Source organism: Prinia subflava, chromosome 7 (genome assembly GCF_021018805.1).
Source record: "Prinia subflava isolate CZ2003 ecotype Zambia chromosome 7, Cam_Psub_1.2, whole genome shotgun sequence".
NCBI classification, from domain to species: domain Eukaryota; kingdom Metazoa; phylum Chordata; class Aves; order Passeriformes; family Cisticolidae; genus Prinia; species Prinia subflava.
The window spans coordinates 33695969-33714490 of NC_086253.1; the positions used below are offsets into that span (position 1 = coordinate 33695969).

At 38.4% G+C, this 18522-nt stretch overlaps 1 protein-coding gene across 1 annotated transcript in view; it reads right to left on the reverse strand.

Moving 5' to 3' along the window:
* The window catches only part of TRAPPC11 (trafficking protein particle complex subunit 11), a 23406-nt gene extending 4950 nt beyond the window's left edge, over positions 1-18456 (reverse strand). Inside the window, exons 1-24 of the mRNA XM_063402146.1 lie at positions 18026-18456; positions 16883-17052; positions 16398-16468; positions 15401-15515; positions 13014-13113; positions 12196-12269; positions 11878-11974; positions 10963-11096; positions 10500-10647; positions 9961-10054; positions 9538-9617; positions 9362-9440; positions 9225-9279; positions 8041-8186; positions 6934-6995; positions 6701-6833; positions 5971-6101; positions 5310-5465; positions 4616-4803; positions 4264-4412; positions 2581-2702; positions 1804-1923; positions 1375-1440; positions 1119-1275 (exon numbers count right to left, since the gene is read on the reverse strand). Of these exons, the coding sequence (XP_063258216.1) occupies positions 1119-1275; positions 1375-1440; positions 1804-1923; positions 2581-2702; positions 4264-4412; positions 4616-4803; positions 5310-5465; positions 5971-6101; positions 6701-6833; positions 6934-6995; positions 8041-8186; positions 9225-9279; positions 9362-9440; positions 9538-9617; positions 9961-10054; positions 10500-10647; positions 10963-11096; positions 11878-11974; positions 12196-12269; positions 13014-13113; positions 15401-15515; positions 16398-16468; positions 16883-17052; positions 18026-18232 (2854 nt within the window). The 5' untranslated portion in view covers positions 18233-18456. The remainder of the gene's footprint in view (positions 1-1118; positions 1276-1374; positions 1441-1803; positions 1924-2580; positions 2703-4263; positions 4413-4615; positions 4804-5309; positions 5466-5970; positions 6102-6700; positions 6834-6933; positions 6996-8040; positions 8187-9224; positions 9280-9361; positions 9441-9537; positions 9618-9960; positions 10055-10499; positions 10648-10962; positions 11097-11877; positions 11975-12195; positions 12270-13013; positions 13114-15400; positions 15516-16397; positions 16469-16882; positions 17053-18025) is intronic.
* Between the last annotated feature and the right edge of the window lie 66 nt (positions 18457-18522).

Consider the following 18522-nt stretch of genomic DNA (forward strand, 5'->3'; position numbering starts at 1 on the left):
CAGTGAAACTGAGTTCTCACTTTTTCTTCTTTTCTTTTTCTCCAGTCTAAAACTAAAACCAATCGTGTCTTTTCACATAGAGAGTGATTTCAAAAAAGTACTAAGAAAATAGGTTTCAGTCTTTCAAAATTTATCATTAATATTTAAAAAAACCCCATCAACCAAAAGATGAACAGCTGAATGGTTAATACCTATGGGGTTCATATGTACTGATAGTTTAGAAGCATCAACCAGAAGCCATGAAGCACAAGGGGCCAGAGCTGAAGATGAAATATCATAGTTTGAAGACTAAAGGACCTGGAAATAATTGCTTTTTGCCAGGCAACCCTTGAATCAACAGAGCAAGTAGAGCCTTGCAAGTCCTTGATTATATGAGTGGACAGCTTTCCCACAGTCAGGCAGCCACCCAGAATACCTCACTGGATCCAAAGTTTTCCAGAGCACATAATTCACATCTCTGATGCCACAAATGCAAAGACAATGCTTTGTTGGATGATTTTGGATCAGCTCTACTTTTAGGTACTCCACTTATTTAACTTTAAAGCTAACACACTGCTGTTTTAATGGCTGAAATCTTCAAGATAACTTTTAAAATGTAAGTAATAAGTTACTCAATTATGGTAATATTAAAAAAGATGGTTTCAGCTGGTTGTTCTTTATAATCCACCCTTTCTAGCATCACATTTTTCAGTTTTGTGACTGCAATCAGGGACATGCATCACTGGCCTTTGGATACTGCCTCTATCACAAGGTGAAGTGTTTGCATTCCAGAAGGTATACATGGCCCAGAAACACTGGAAATATTGAGTATCTTTTCATATGGATATCTAAGAAGTTGCATTTCAGAAGTACTTCAGGTGCTTTCCTTCACATCTCTTACATTTAGAATTTTGTTACCATCCATCATCCAAGTCTATTTAGTTGACCTAGTGAAGCAAAACTACATTTTAAAGCGTGCTGCTGTCCAAGTTGTATTCTGGCAAGCAACTAGAGTACTAATCAGCTTTCTTCTATTTACAGCTCAATAAGCAAACACTATTTAAAGTGTCCCCCTTTATGACTCCCAATTTATGCAAGAAGTAATCTCCTGATGGAGAACATAGTCTAAGAAAACTTACCATTCTCCACATAAGATTCCAGTTGATCTACTGGGGTCATGGAAGCTGAGAGCTGTAACTGGCTCGTTACAATAGTGAGAGGCCAAGGAGAGACACTCAGGATGTCCGTCATCAGTAAAAATGGTATATCTGCAAACACTCTGTCCAAGTGCTCCAGCTGTCAAGACACACACAAGCTCTGACTATTTCTAACTAAACAGGGTGTGACTCCAAAATGCTGTGATTCCAAAACATGAACAACTTTTCAAACACATACCTTTGTGGAGACAAATTTGACAGCAACATCAAAAGGAAATATTGTGTCTATGGTTACAGTTTCATCCTTTGGCGGCAACAAAAGGGATGGGAAGAAGAGAGGAAGAAGAGAGGAAAAAAAATTTATTTTTTTGGCTATTGATGTTGAAGATTATTAATGTAAAGTTACTTTTAATCATTATTTTAACCAAGTCCTCCCCAGGGAAGAATATATCTTTAAAGATATTTACGAATAAATATAGAAAACTTTTCTTCTGCTAATAATTATGGAACTGCTCATGCTAAAAAGGGCTACCATACTGCTGATTTAGCATTTATTCTATCTCCTGGAAAAGGTTTTAAGATACTCAAAATTACAGCTTTTAGACTACTTCTTGTATTTCACAAATTTATCTGTATAAAATGCAAATGGTGCATCTTTAAGACCTACCCGGTGACACCTGCAGAGGATTTCCTTGCCCTCAACAACAGTGTTGATTAAGTAAGAAATGTAAAACAGAAACATTCTTGTACCAACTGTTCCACAACGGACGTATATTGGTTTTTCCAGCTGCAAAACAAAGGAGACTGTATGAGCTATTTCTAAACTACATTAATTAGGCCTAGAGCTGTCCAAAAGTTGTTAATCATCTGACTTGGACCAACAGGGCAACAGTACAATGGGCATTATTTTGACCATAAGGTGTCTCCTACAATGCACAATCTGGATCATGCAGCAAATGATTTTAACCAGAGCAGCACAACTCCTGCTGCTTCACTGGATTTGTTTGTTCCAGATGCTTCCCTGTTACTTAACAATACAAAAAAAGAACCATGACTGTGTAATGTATGACATAACCAACTTCTAACTCACTAGTCACAACTTCAGTTTAGTGCATATTTGATCCTCTACCATCTTGAATCACACTTGCTGACTATCATCTACTGTCCATTAAGCAGTGCATTTCATTAGCAGCTGAAATTAGCCTCCTTATTTCATTTCTCCAAGCTGTATCATCAAACCCAGAACACACCTTATCCTCCAATTTAGTCCAAAAGGTAATCTCATTTAAGGAATACTGAACTACATGTAAACAGCAGGCAAAATATGCCATAAGCATTGAATTTATTGGTTCAGCTATCAGAAAGTAAACTGAAGTCTAAGTGTCATATTTGTTGGTCCCTATTTTCCTGAGTGTGTTATAGAATTAAAGTTTTAAGCCTTGACCTTTTCCCCTGGTTGCAAGTCTCCTATAGGAATATCAGGAAGCAGTGCAGGAAAAGAGTCATCACATGCATCTGTTCCATGAAGAGTCACCTGAGTTTTCTGAGTCAGGTTGGCATCTTGCCCTAGGATTAAAAACAGTGTTCATATTCACACAGTCTTACATCACCAAAGCATGAAAACCAAAAGTAAAAAAAAATAATAATCTCAAAAAGCAATGCATGAGGAATTAGCACAGTTCATTTTGTCAAGAGAATCTTTCAAAAGTACCAGCAGAATACAGATTTGACAACACCTCAGAATTTTCCAAGTTGAATCATTTGCACCCTTGCAAGTTTATGGTTTCATCTCTTTGGGCCAGGAAAAAAAAAATCTCAAAAATCAGAAATTATATCTAGATATAATTTCCCTACCATCTATGTAACACAGCAGGATTATGTGATCCAAGTTTTTCTTGATACTCTATAATGAAGTAGAAAGGAAGTTTCACTGTTCTGTGATTCTTTCGTTTTCAAGAACATGGTTTAATGATTTCACATATTTTTAAAACTATTCTTTTAAGTCAGTGTGTAAAATACATAAAAAGAAATGCATAGATGTTAAATGACACCATTCTTCAATCAGAGCTTAACTAGAATTATGGCATTACTGCAATTATGTGGGATAATTTTCAAAGCAAAACAAGCCATATCTTGCAAAGAGTTACAACTGTGGAAAATACATCCCCTTCCCTATAAATGAAATGTCAGATTTCAATTGTTCTTTTAATGCAATCAGCAAACCCACACTGACCTTGCATATCCCATGTTAAAGAGATTAGAACGAGCAAGGGAAAAAAAAAAACTAAGAAAAACAAAGACCATCTATTAAACACAGCTTCAGGAGCCAAGCTCAAACACCCAACCAAATAAGTTTCAAAAATAGTCCACTGACTTTAATGAACCATACAACTCTATAGAAAACAAGGTTCTATTTCAGAATACACAGAACATATGGCATCCTACAAGCTATTTGCTTAAAAAACGTCTTTGTCTTTCAGGGTAACTGCTACAAAGAGGCATACAGAGTATAACATTTGGGGTTCACACACTGAAAACTGTCAGCAATATCTATATACAGATAGCTAGGACTTGGATATACAACATCTGCATTTTGCCTTTGCTCTCTAAGAAATACTGCTTCAGTGCTCCATTGTTCCCCAGATTTCAAGTGGTTTAAAAACCAAATCACACTGTCCAGGGCAGGGAAAGCAAAAAAAGCAGGGTGGGTGTGAGACAAAATCCACAAAGTCTATACTTAGAAAACATTTATCTATCACTGTCTAGTCCTTTCAGCTCAGCAAGAAAAAGATCTCTGTTTTGGGAAAAGAAAAATTTAGTTACAAGCAAATTGAATAAAAAATTAGAAAGGAATACAAAAGCTTTCATGTTTTCTTTTGAACTTGTAAATATTAATATTCTGAAAATACCCATGTAAGCACCACAGTCAAGTAGTACTTAAAATAATCATAACTAATGAGTCTGTTCACTGTTGTTCTAACCACTGGTATTTCATCATTCCAAATTTTCACTTTGGTTTGGCTTTTAATTACTGTGAGAGAACAGTTTACTATATTTCTCTGCATTGCATCCACAAAAAGGAATCAATTACGAGGCTGCTGGATTAAAAGAAAATGACCCGAAATACCTGGCTTTAAACCTGCTGTAAGCTTGACATCTTTGGCCACTGTTTCCTCATGTGACTGGACTGTCACAATCAAACAATACATTTCATTAGTCAGGGCAGGAGGTTCATGACGGAGCTGAACAGAAATGTTTGGCACTCTAGAAATAATCCTTTAAGAGAAAAGACTCAGTTATTGTATCTTCCTTAAATAACTTGCTTTTAAGCCTAGTTTAAAGGAGGCTAAAACACAGTATCATTTAAAAAGTTCCCACAACTGGTGGCCTAATAAATTAAGAGATGTAAGACTCCTGAAAAACAACATGATGGGAACAACTCAATAAAAAAAGACCATTTTGGAACCCCAGTTACTCACATCGTGCTTGCCTGAATAGTCAAAGTGTCCCAGTGCACTTCATTGTCTGGAAGCTTAGGTCTTCGCTTGAAGGAGCGTGCTGCCTGCAATGCCTCTTGAGATGAGGAAGCATCTCCCCCTCCTCCTCGCCAGTTCAGAATCACACAGCGGCCAGATTCACTGCCCAGGATCAAATCCACAGAAGTGATCTGATAGACACAAATTTGAGCACCTATTGGTGAGCCTTCTGACCACCTATTGTAGAAATACACTTGTCCAACATACACAGACGTAATAAATACATGCACCATCAAAATGCTTCCGACAGCTTGGAGCTGAGGACCTCACCACCTCAGGATTTCATTTAATGAAACAGCAGTGGAAAAAGCATCCATGTTCAGGTGGCAAGCAGTGTAATAACTTGCAATTTCCTACCCTCCCATAGTACTATACCAGCACTTTTAAAGTATTGCACATATTTAAAAATGTGTTTAAAATGTATTTTAAAAGTTTTAATTTTTTTAAACAATTCTTCAATTTTTGTGGTTTTGTGTTGTGTCATTGTCAATAGTTTCACTCACTTTTGATACTCAGCTTCAAGAATTCAGACATTCAGAACTGCAGTGACTTTTTAACTAGTGCCAGATTAGGGGCACATTGTAGTTTGAGTTTGTTTTATGTAATGGTAAGAAGGGTACAAAACAAATGGACAAACCTCAATCTTCTTTCCTACATCTTCAGTTTTTGCAACAAATTTGAAAGAGAACTTTCTTGTTTTGCCGGGAACTAAGCACATTGTTCCTTGTGATGACTGTTCCAGAATATCACTTTTCTGATAGGCTTCTTCTACAACACAGTATTGGTTGTAATCCTACAATGGAGGAGTGGGGAAAGAAGTTCATACATTCCAGCTGAAGGCATCTTTAGAGAGTAATGGCAATATAGCAAATATTAAGGCTCTGTGTTACTGGATCAAATTGTATGGGTTTTTCCTGCTTTTCACAATATCAAATTTAGACTAGCAAGCAATTACACTGCAATTCTTTGACACAAGATATCCTTTATAGCAATGTAACTTCTTGAATCAAAAGAAATAAAACATTAAAATGATCCTTCTAAAACTTTAACAAGCTTCAGAAGAAAACCCAGATATAACAAATGAACTAATTAAACCTCAGAGTCTTATTCTAGTATCAATATTCTTGCCAAAAGCGATAGACAATGCATTAAAAACCCAAACATCTTTCAGCTTAAGTTTTAACATAATTTTTGGAAAAAACTTTTGATTTTTTTTAATGTTTAAAACCAATAAAATCTTATTCCATTTTTATTATCAGTTTTGATCACTAGGTCAGAAATAGTTAGAACAGAGGTACCTGATTATTGAAACTGACGCAGAGCTTAGAGAACCTGATAGGATGAGGACAATCAGCTCTCAAGTACACATCAAACTGCACAGGAACATCAACATGAAAACTAGGAGCAAGAAATTTTGCTTTGCACTGTACTGGAATTAAAAAAGAGAAGAAAAAGAAAAAGTAAAAAGAAACAAAGTAGGTGTTAAACTATAACATTAAATTCCAGAAGCACACTCCTGAAATGATTGTAGCAAGAATTGTTCTGTGTATACTCTTACAACTCTATTTTGCAAGTGGACAAATTTGGCTAGTAACACTGTCACAGAAAGCCACTTTTCAGCACTTGGCCAAAAGCTTTGCACAGGAGGGGAGATGCAATGTCCAGCAGAAAATAGATAGTCCTGTACACCTGGATGTCACTCATGCCCCCTTTTCAATGGCAAGTATTACTTTGAACACATTCTGCCCTATTTCCTCCCAGTCCTACTTCAAAGCACACTAGAATGTCAGAAGTCTTGCACAAAGCAGGGAATTCTTTAGTAATCCATATAAGGGATAAGAGATTGCTGACTTCTCTCATTATTTCTTAATTAATTAATTTCTTGTTAATTTAGACAAGGAACAGAGCAAGGCCGGAACACTGTTGTTAGTTTTAATACATCCTTCATATTTTCATCCTAATTAGTTATTTTCAAGGTATAACTACATCCAACTTTATGATATGGTGTAAATTTGCTTTTCTACTTACCAAATGGTATAAAATCTTGGACTTCTATTGTAAAAATATTACTGCCTGCCAAGGAAACACGGTCAGCCCACAACTTCTGTGATGCTTTCACAGCCGCAGTGTCACAATCAAGTTCAGGATCGGGGCTTTCATTCTATATGCAGTCAAAGGATTACAAAGAACAACAAAAGAAGATTGACAGCCACTGACCACTCTAAGGATTATTTAACAGGGCAATAGGAGTTCTGCCTTACCATCAGAACTTTTATGAGATTTTTTTCTATCCGAGATTTCTGATCCTCTTTAAGAGTGGATGCTAATAAAGAGAACAAAACAAAGATTACAAGACAGAAGCAAGAGTCTCTTTTTTTTAACTTAACAGTAAATCTTTCCCTTAAATTGCATATTTCAAATAACACATTCCAGAGAAAAAAAATATAGCATCCATCTACCAGTAAAAAAGCACATTCTCATTTTAAATGTTTTCTCTTACTTTCACTGGAACCAAGTAAAATATTTTTGATTAGACGAGCATTTTGTAATTTATTGGAGCAAAGCTTCAGAAGAATAATGCTTATACCTCCTTTTTGTTTATGTTTAAAAACAGAAGAAAGCATAGACAAGTCTAGAACATGCAGAGAGGCCAGCTCAGATAATACTAGAAAAAAACAACTACAGAAAATGACAGGAAGAAACAAGGGCTACTTAAAATAAGCATTCTTTTCTTGAAGAACGGTGGTTTTGCATTGTTTTCTATTCTTCAATAGAAAGCAGAGTAGCCTGGGTAGCTCTAAGAAGATGCAGATTTTTATCACACCTGCACTAATAGTAGCATTAGCAATTTAGGGCCCAGAAGGATTATTTCTGCCATGTCAACGAGCAGGCATTACACAGACCAGAGTGCTTGCATTGTTATCATGGAGCCACCCTGTGCCACATTTTTTCCCTAAAACATCTTGCATACATATTTCATCAGCAGAGTTCTATTAAACAGCCTGGGAGAAGCATATTTGGGACATTAAAGTCCAGAAAAATCGTGTTAGCTTTGTTACTAGGAAAAATGTTTTTCTCTTTTAGCTATACTACAGTTATTTGCTATCCCAAAGCTCAAGAAGTTCCTGTTACATTATTTGAACAGTCTCAAATGACGCTGTGTGTCTCAGATATCCTGACACAGTCTATCTGAATGCAATGACATTCTTTTATAACAGAAGAGAAAGACAACTCAACTCCCAGTAGAGCACAGAAAGTAGTAAAAATCCAGCACAAGTACATAGTTATTATGTAGTCAAATAACCTCAAGTATTGTAAGCACTGTGTCTGACAATATGTCATACATCAAAATATTCCTAAAAGAGTACCTCTGCCCAGTAGCTCTAAAGAGTAAGTTATATAATCCTTCAGCTGGGCCATCAGATAGGAACATTTGAGTGCTGTTGTCAATATGGAAGTGAGGAGGGTCCACCATCCTTCGCTGCGGTATTCACACATAACATAATCCAAGAGCCTGCAACACAGCAGGGTTCAGAGGAAACAAGTTATGCTCACCAATATCTTTAGAAGCTTGCATTTATTTGGTATTATTAACACAAAATTCATCTTCACTAATATGAAAGCTAGATTAAAGTCTACTGTTTATACAAGACTTACTGAAATTAGCATGAAACTATGATAAAGAAACATTTATTCCCTGAATTTTCTATTTCAAGTTAGAAAATTTTTCACAAGAGAACAACAAGTAAACTCATTTGTCTTCACATAAAGAATTAGCAAAACAGCAACTGGACAGAAGTGCCTTAGTCCAATATTGCATGAAAAATATGCCTTACTATTGAATATGCAGTAAGTATTTAGAAAAACAAACACAATAAAGTCCCCTTCCAAACCGAAGAAATTTAGTGTTCTTTAAGCCAAGATGTTTCTTTTCTCTCCTACTTCCTATCTCCCTTCAAGGGTTTCAAAGGTCCACAACATATGCATCAATCTTAATCAGGCAAAACCACATACCTTAATAAGTTCCTAATACTGATCACTGTTTGCTGTTACTAGCAAAGCAGAGTGATTTTTTTAAACTCTTCTCAGCTATTTAAGACAAGGATTTCTGCCTACTTCAAAAAAATCTACCTAACAAAACCAAAAAATGCTTGTTCATAGAATAACCGGGCTTGACACAAATTGATCTGCTTATCCTAGTCTATCTTCTCTTCCATGTGAAGTCCAGTGAGTTACTAACAGATAAATACACCTCTCTTACGTCAAACAAGAGAGACAGATAGCAATCAGTGAGCTGGAAATAGATATTTGCCTCATATGGCAAATTCCCACAACAGTTCAGAGCAGGAAGTTTTTATGCTCTAATAACTGACTCATCTGTTTCACCTTCTTTAGTATAAGTGGTGTTCATAGATTCAATAGCTTGTGCTTCCATCACAGCCAGACACAAGGAGCATCTCACACAAGCTTCCAACATTATTCCATAGCAGTAAGATGTGGGGTCTTAGTGAGAAGATAGCATCTTAAAGAAGCAATCATGAATGATACTCACTTCAAAGCTTTCGCATAATCTTTAGCATAGTAATATTCTTCTCCCATTTGAACCACTGAAAAAAAAAATTCCAGATCACTACTTAAAGCCTGTGCAAAATTTAATTAAAAAAAATGCATCTGATGATCTATACTCACTCAAATGACTTTTCATTCTTGGACATTTGTATTTCTTGAACTGTGCGACAGCATTACTCAACAAAGTGATTATTAGCTCCTAGCAGATAAAACCATTACTGATATCATTATATATGCAAACATTGGGATCATGTTAAAAAACAGTTGTTTTTTTTTTTTTTAAGAATAAAACTTACCGAGTGAAGAACATTCTTCTCTTTTAACTGTAGGGATAAAATCCCCATCTTCTCCTTTTCAGGATCAGAAAGATCAAAGCCTGCATAAGACAATGAAAAAATCCATGAACCTAGAATTTTGTCCAGACCCAAAGGGAACAATTTGTACCATGAGCAATGCAAGCTTCAATTCAAACACACTCACAAATTCTTTTGCCTCACAGGCAGCTGTATCTCCCTAGAAGGGAAACTCTAGAACACAACTATTTTTCCCTTTGTTTTAAAGAATCTACCCAAAATCAGCAAATTACAATAAAATCACCTAGTCCTTATACTGCACCTTTTAACATTTAAAGTGTGTATGTTAAGGCCAATTAGCCCTTTTCTAATCTGCTCTCAAATAAGGATTCAAGCTTATATTTCTGTAGCAGTAGAGAAACATACTTAATATTCCTTGCCGCCATGGTCTTTGCCCATAGAAGTCAAGCACTCCAGTTTGCGTTTCCAGGGGATCCGGACTGGGATATGTCACAGAGGGCTGTAAATTCAAATATAGTAATTAAAAGGGTTCCTTTTAATTTTCTGCCAGGCAAGAGTTAGAAAAATACTAAAACAATACCCCCCACATCTAATACTAATGCTCTTGTTTCTCTGCTTCCTGTAAATTACCAGATACAGTGCACATACAAAGTTACTGGAAAAATAAAGTGAGTTTTCAGATATCTAGAGATGTAAAAGTATATTTTAAAAAATAATAAAAACCATGTCAGAATTATTTGTAAATAAATAAATACTAAAGCATTTGTTCTGAGGCAAATACATACATAATGAATACATGTAATGTTAACAAGCATCACAAAGGCACATATCCTTTCCTTGGATTTCATTTACACATATTACAGATTGTTCCACTTCCATTTAAGACTACATTACGGAATTCATTATCTGGTTAATTACAAAGCATTTTCCCCCTCCCAACTTACATCATGGTTACAAAGCACACTTGCTAGTTGTTTCCGTTCCTGTGCGTAGTAGGCTGCCTGCTGGTAATAGAACCCTGGATTCTGAGTTTGAATTGCTGTCAATCCCAGCTTGATTGCTTCATCAAACAAGTCACCAAAAGCCTGAAACCTGTCAAAAACCATTCATAACCAAGATTATGTACAGAACAGCAATATGAACTGAAAGCTACCCTGCAAATAAAAGTTCTGGTTACTCAAAACAGTTATATTTGAACAGATATTTGAACATTTGCATCTAAGTTCTACAGTTGCATTTCTTCATATTCTGTTCAATCAAAGAGAAAAGTAGTCAGTGATCGATGCAAAACAGAACAACAGTGTATTTTACGTCCTTATGTATCTCTTAGAGAATTAAGAATTTGTATCTTGTCTAGACAAGTAAACCTTTTGAAGTTTATCTAAAACACTACTTAGCAAAACATACTGTTTAGACATCCAGGCAGCATGCTCAAAAGCCAGTTCTGCACTTCCTATTTTTTTCTTGCATAGGTCAATATGCTTCCTGAACTGTGCAATAGCATCTAGTGGAGTATTATGTTGAAAACAGAGGCGACAGATCTAGGAAAAAATAAAAATAAAATGAAAAACCGCTGTTAGGCTGCTAAGGATTAGCACTCAACCCCGCCATTCCCCCAATTAATTTTACATATTTCTGAAGGGCAAAAATTGCATAAAAAACAGGGGAAGAAAAGTAGATAAAGTAAACCATAATGTACTACACCTGAAACTATGTGGTTCTCTGTTTCATCTAATTCTGTTTATCATCCCCTCTTTGCCCAAGACATCAATGGAAGAGTGCGTAACTTACTGCCAAATATAACAGGAAACTTCAGAGCTACTAGAAAGATCATTACTTTGAAGCCTGCAGTCTGCAAGTGGAATTTGATGGAATACAGCTCCAAGATTCTTGTAAGTGGTGGGATAGTTTTGCCTCACCTAAAAGCCCTCAAAACACCACAGAAGTATGGACTGATTCTTAGAGAGTTACTTTCGTCCCTCCAATAAGCAGTAACTGAACTATATGGGCCTAAGCTTTGCAGGAAGACAAAAACATTCAAGGAACAAGGAGCCCTGATGTTCATTCTCCTTGTGCAGAGTAAAGATCTAGTCTTTCAGAAGACTGCATCTCAAATGAACTCAAATCCTTCAAGATAATTCCAAACTTCAGTTAAGGATCTTTCTTCTGTGTAGAATTCAGAAGTCTCTGCAAATCTGAGCATAACTGGTGTTCCAATGATAACTCTAATCCATCTCTGTAAAAGCAATGTAAAACTGAACTCTACAACCTTTCCCCACTAAAGGTGCATCAACTTTTTTTCTTTTAAGGTACAGTTGTTACCTTGTAATTTATAAATCCTGCCATGGTCTTGATTTCCAGCATGTTTGTTTCATGAGCCCTCAATTCATGCACAAGATTATATGCAGTTCTGTAATTCCTAAGCAGGAAGAATTAGAATTAAATCACACATGATAATAAAGTTCCAGAACAGGACTGACAACAGTGAAAACCAGCCTTCCAAGCAGAGCATTATTCCCAGTGAAGAACTTGCCCCTTAAATACATGTTTAAATGATTTTGCATTCAGGAAAATATTTGTCAGTTTATGGCTTAGCAGTAATTTGGGGCAGAGAGGGTGGGGGAAGATAACAAGTCTTACTTGAGAGCATTCTGCGTATCCTGTTTCAGCTCACTGAAGAATGCTATTTTGAACTGGTGTCTAACAAACAAAAGCTGCAAAACACAACCAGTGCACATCATTCACTAACATCCAAACATACCTTCTTACCTACAAAGAGATACAGGTGGTAACTTCAGAGGTTTACATAATACAGCACTTGACTTGAAAAACTGACTGTGCAACGATTTCCTAATAGTTCTGTCTGCCACCACAATGCAGCAGTGACCTTTCAATAGATTTAATCTCTTCAAAGCCTGTTACCCTGGCACAAGGGAGAGGCTTTGTAACACCCCAAAATCTCTATGCCAACAGGGCTGATTGTAGTTGGGAGCTCACCACATGGATTCCAGCTTCCTTCCATGTTCTGTTTGCGAAGCTGGCAAACGCAACAGAACATAATGTCTGAGTGGATTTGAAAAGCAAAAGTTAAAAACTGAAATCAAGTGCAACTCTGAGTACAAATTATCTACGGGAATCACATCCCATAACTTGATACAACACTCAAATAGGTTAAACCATGTAGATAAATGAGAAGTTTTTCTTTTTTTTTAATCTGAGAACTTAATTTTGCACTGCAGCTCTTCTAAGGAAGATGTGAGAAAGACAAATGTAAGAACAAAACCAATCAAAACCAAAGTTTAAACTGCAGAAAATAGAACCAGATTTACTTCCTATACTAAGAGAGGACATCTCAAATTGGAAGGGGGAAAAAAAAACATTTAGGCAACAATGCATTATTTTCATGTTTTAACATGCAATATAACTTGCACAGTATTTCAAAAATAGGGTAACATTACCTGATGAGTGGTTTTGTTCAAGAACTCCTTATGAGATTTAACTCTTCTTATTTCCGTATAATAGTAAGTCTGTGCATGCTCATAGAAAGCATTTTCCAACCTGCAACAAAGTTGCTTATAAGTTTCACAAAGTTTCTTCCACATACAAAGAAATTCTGAAGTTCTTCAAAATAAGTTACTTTTAATCATGTTTATTTTGGTGTTGGCAAAGGACCTTGTGGTATTACTAAACTCCTCTTTAAGTCACCACACAGGGTAAGAGTCTGCAGGCAAAAACCTTTCACAAAAGAACAAGTAAGTTTGAGAGCTTTATATACTAACTTCTCATACAAGAATCTCTATTATTTAATTTAAGATAGTCTCAGGATAAGCTATTCTGATTTTGCAAGGCAACAGAAAGTTGAGAGATGCCCCTAAGTCAAAACAAGAAAACCTTCTGAGGCTCACAGAATATGTCTGAGCAGGATCTTATTTGCTGGACTGTAGGGGAAGGGGTGAGACCAACAAAACAGCATTAATAAAATTATGAGGGCACAGACTAGGTTTCATCATTCTGTCCAAACATCAACAGCTACCTTGGTTGCAGAGGTAATAGTGGAACTTGTCTGCAAGAGAAATAGCCCAAGGCAACCCAGAGAGGGAGAGGACAAAGAGGACAAGAACATCAAATGCAATATGAGGATGAGGAGGATCTAAGGAGGATATGTTGTATGATCAAGCCGTAAGGAGTAAAATCAACTATAACAAGATCAGAAACCAGGAGAGGAATACATGCAACAGCACTGGCACATGCAGGAAATAAAGGCTGAAGTACCAGTTCTGTTAGGATAATCTCAATTTAGCACCAAAAAAAGTATGAAAAGCTAGAAGTAATGGTTACTTTATTTTGATGAATTCCAGTGGCAGTTTGTGAGCAGCATGGATACAATAACAGCACTAATTTATTTTGAGAATTATACTGTTTATATATAAATATGAGGTTGAGAGAAGAGTTAGCCTCAGACTGTGACCCCTCCTCTCCCTGAGAATACATGGAAAAATTAAAACTAATTATAGTAAACCATGATTTGCCTTAGTTTGAGTCCTTCTTTTTAGATCTACACAAAAATGTCTACCTTTCCTCAATCTGCTCGTGAAAGGCCTTCCTAAATTATTTGTAGTCCATATAAATATCAAAACAGAAGGCAAAAGAAATGTATAAAATGACAAAGACATAATATTTGCAACCAGATAGATGCCACTTAGCGTAAATAAAAAGAGAGAACGACATGGCCAGGAAGTGGAAGGGGGGAAAACCCAAAAGCCTGCCAGGAGTTAAACATAAAAACATATTTGTATGGAAAATCATTTAGAATCAGCAGGGCCAAAATCATTGCAGAAGTAGAAAAGCCCACTTTACCTCTACCTGGGGAGCATCTTGTGGTATCTAATAATATTTCTTCAAAAGCAACATCTCTGACTGCCATTACTCAGCCTCAGAGAGAAACGAAATTGTATGAAGTTCATCAGAATAACATGAAGAATTCCAGCAAACAGGTCTACAAAGAGTATGCCACATAGCATTTATCTCAACCTATGACCTCTAAAATTCTCTGTTAGAATCATGGAATTGGTTAGATTGGAAAAGACTTTTAAGATCATCAAATGGAACTGTCAACCTGTTACCAAGTCCACCACTAAGCCCATCCTACTGCCCCTAAGCACAGTATCTACATGTCTTTTAAATACACCTTCAACGGTGACTCAACCTCTTCCCTAAGCAGCCTGTTCCAATGCTTGATTACCTCTTTGTTCCTAATATCCAATGTAAATCTTCCCTGATGCAACTTAAACCATTTCTTCTCATCCTATGGCTTGAAGGGAGGCCCTGGGGAAGAGACCAACCTGTACTCCACTACTGCCTCCTTTCAGAGAGCTGTAGACAGCAATAAGGTCTTCCCCAAGCCTCCTTTTCTCCAGACTAGACCCTCAGCTGATCCTCATAAGGCTTTTGCTCCAGACCCTTCACCAGCTCTGTTGCCCTTCTCTGGGCACACTCTAGCAGGTCAGCGTCTTCCTTGCTCTGAGGTGCCCATAACTGGACACAGACTAAACGGATTTCCATCCACTACCTCCACTGAGCCAGCAGAATGAAGGCCCTTGCTAGCACACCAACAGTCCAACACTGGCATGCTGACCTCAGGTTTATTTTTAGTGAAACTGGTTTAATCCCTTTCCCACTTTAAGTCTAGTTTAAAGCTCCTCCAGTATGCTGTGCTAACTCTTGCATACAGATCCTTATTCCCCTTTGAGACAAGTGTACACTATCTGCTGCCAGCAGACCTGGTGCTGTGCAAGCCAACCCACGACCAGCAGACAGAGCAAGACAGGGGTTTACAGTCACTTACCTTATAATGTAGCCAACAAGATGATCAGTGTGTGGAAGCACAAAGAGTGATTTTCCAGAAAGGTCACAAGCATTACACAAAGCTGCGGCCCTCTCTGATGCAATAACATCTTCCCCTAGTGAAGTGAAGGAAAGCACAAGTAAGTGGCATGTGGTGCTGCAATGTCAAACTGGTTCTAAAAGCTTTAAGGTCAGGTTATGAAATTAGGTAGACCAAAAGGTCTAAACAGTATTGAAAAATCTAATAAAGACAAAACCAAGAGCATATTCATTCTTACGTCTTTCAGAGTACTATGTGCTTCATCCAGCAGAACATATTGCAGAAACTTTCTACCAGTTTTTAGCAAAAAAATTACGAGTGTGATCTAAGTTTTTATCCTCTCTCACAGAATTAAGTATCCCATGTCTGGAGAAATACAATAGCATTCAGGAAAGATAAACACATATAGCAGGTAGAGCAAAACCCAAGAAATGGTTTGCCAGACACTCGAAAGCACGCAGTAGCTCTACAGAAAAGTTAAAGTGTATCACATTTTACAGTTTCACATGGCTCCAAAATTTTATTGATCTTTACCAGAGATATTTATCTTTAATCTTAACCAAGGTAAGATTAAAGACCTCTGTAGGTACCAAATACTCCTCTAAGTTCTCAATGTTTTTACTGGTTTTCCTGATCTCAAGGAATGTTTAAAATGCAACTTGTTTACAAGAAGGCAGGCCAGATGTATTATCATTTAAACCATCTCTGATACTGTACATCAAAAAATGCATTTGGACTTAAGAGGGAGAAGTCAGGGATAAAAGAATCAAATGTTTAGGGTCAACTGTCCTGAATGCTCTTTTTATCCTTACACCTTCCTACACTCACAGTGCATTTAATGAATGTAGATGACATCAGTTGAAGAATCACAGATCATGTGACAAACCAAAGTCAGCTTAGTCAGCTGGGCCTTCTGAAAACTGAGAATTCCACAACTGTGCATAGCGTTTTTAAGTACCTGGAGGCAATGGTGTTTTTTTCTGAATCAAAACCACAGCAACTTTGGTATTTCTTCCCTGCAAACTTTGCCTAAAATAAAGACAACATAGCACAGTGTCAAGGTTTCACTTCTTATTTCTGAATAACCAGAATAAAATAAGATTTCAGTCTAGATGGAAGCACTGGAAGAAAGCTAAAGGTGAAAAAGCCAAACAACACAACATGCTCCATCATTCAGATAGTCCTGTCTTCCCTCTTTTGGGACAGAACAATTGTGCTGAGTTTAGCAAGTAAAATTTCAGCAGCTGTTTTTACTTAGGTAACTTCTACAAATAAACCATTACAAAAGTTCTTTACTGTAAGGTGTATATTAAAAAGCAAAGTTCAAGTCCCCCTTAATTTCTGTTTAAAAAAAAATATATATATTCTAGAATGCAAACAGATTCTGCAATTCACACTTACATTAGCTTGCAGTACATTATGAACCAAGTGAGAAAAGTCTACCTGACAATTTCAACTCGAGTAGCACATTCCAACTGTTTCTCCTTCCACTGTGGCTCATCCCAGTCTAGTTCATAGAATACCACCACAAGTGCTGGAACCAGATTCAGGTGTTTGTTCATCCAACCGGTCTTCAGGATTCCTTTTGGAATATACCACTCATAGGATGTCCTCTGAAAATATTGAGGATGTTGAAGTAAGCTACAAAATCCATTTACAAACATTTATAGCAGGAGAAAGGGCATAGCCTCCAACTTTGTCACTTAAAATGTTTGTCATGTTTCCTTTAACAGTGTTCCCCTCGAGCCTTTGCTTCCTATTAAGCCATATCCCTCAATAACTCAGGCACCAGGGCCCGATGTTTGAGATATTAGCAGCAAAGAACAACAGATTCCAGGAAGACTGGAAAAGAGGGTCAAGTTCAGGAGCATGTCTCATACACCACCATGAAATACTAGCCTCAGCTGAAAACAGTGGTCTCAAAACAGTAACACCAGTTTAGATTCTTTGTCTTTGCCAGTATCATGGAATTATGTAGTTTTCCAATAGTTAAACTCATTGACATTGCTTCTTAACTTGCCATTGTAAAGCAGGGAGAATAGCAGAGATATTCCTTCTGTGTTTCACTCAGTTAAAGTGAAAAGTTTTGTAAAAAAAAGAGCTTAATAGGTTAGGGTTTTTTCAGAATGCATTAAGTATCTACGTTCTCCAAAGTGAAATTCTGTGTTTCACTAAAGCTCAAATTTTACAAGGTACCTTAATGCTATGTAGAAGAGTACCATATACTTTTAAAAGTAAACCAAACGGACTTTCTCTGCCTCTGGATCACGAGCTAAGGCACCCCTAGGTTTCCTACGCACCCACGGCGCATCCATCACAATGCCCTGGGCTTCCCCTTCGCCCTCACAATTTCCCTGACTTGAAGCTCCCACGTTTCCCCTCCAACATGGGGGTAAGCGGCAGCCGAGGTCGGGCAGGGCGCGGTGCCAGCCGGCTGCCCCCCAGGCGGACTGGGGCACAGCCCTTCCCCGCGGGGAGCCACCGAGCCCCGCATCCCGCTCCCGGGGCCGCCGGCGGCTCCTGCTGGGGCAGCGGGCTGGGACCCCACCAGGACGGGGCGCAGCCGGGCCCGGCGCCGCTCGCTACCTTCGTCCTGCACTTGGGGTACTCGTGGTCGCCGGGCAGCACTTTGAAGGAGATGGGGACGCGGTCGGCTCTGCGGTTGGCGCAGAAGGCGTCCCACACGGCGCGGTGCACGGCGTTGTACACCACGTCCAGGCCGGTGAGCGTGACGAACGCCATGGGCCGGCAGCACAGCTCCACCGGGAAGTCCCAGTGAGTCGGAAGCGTCATCCTGCGCCCGGGACGGCGGCCTGGGAGGCAAGCAACAGGACAACGGCGGGAGGGCGGCCCAGGCCGGCCACAAGAGCGCCCCGCTACCCCGGGCCCGTGCTCCCCGTAGCGCCGCTCACTGCGGCGGGATGGAGCCGGGAAGCGCCGGGAAGCGCCAGCCGGGAGCGGCCGCGGGTCACGGGAGGCGGCGCGGGCGGGCCGCCGCCTCAGGAAGCGAGCGCCGGGCAGCGTCGGAAGGGCAGAGGGAGCGGCCAATCCGCGCCTCCGCTGCAGCCCTCGGGCCAGTCAGA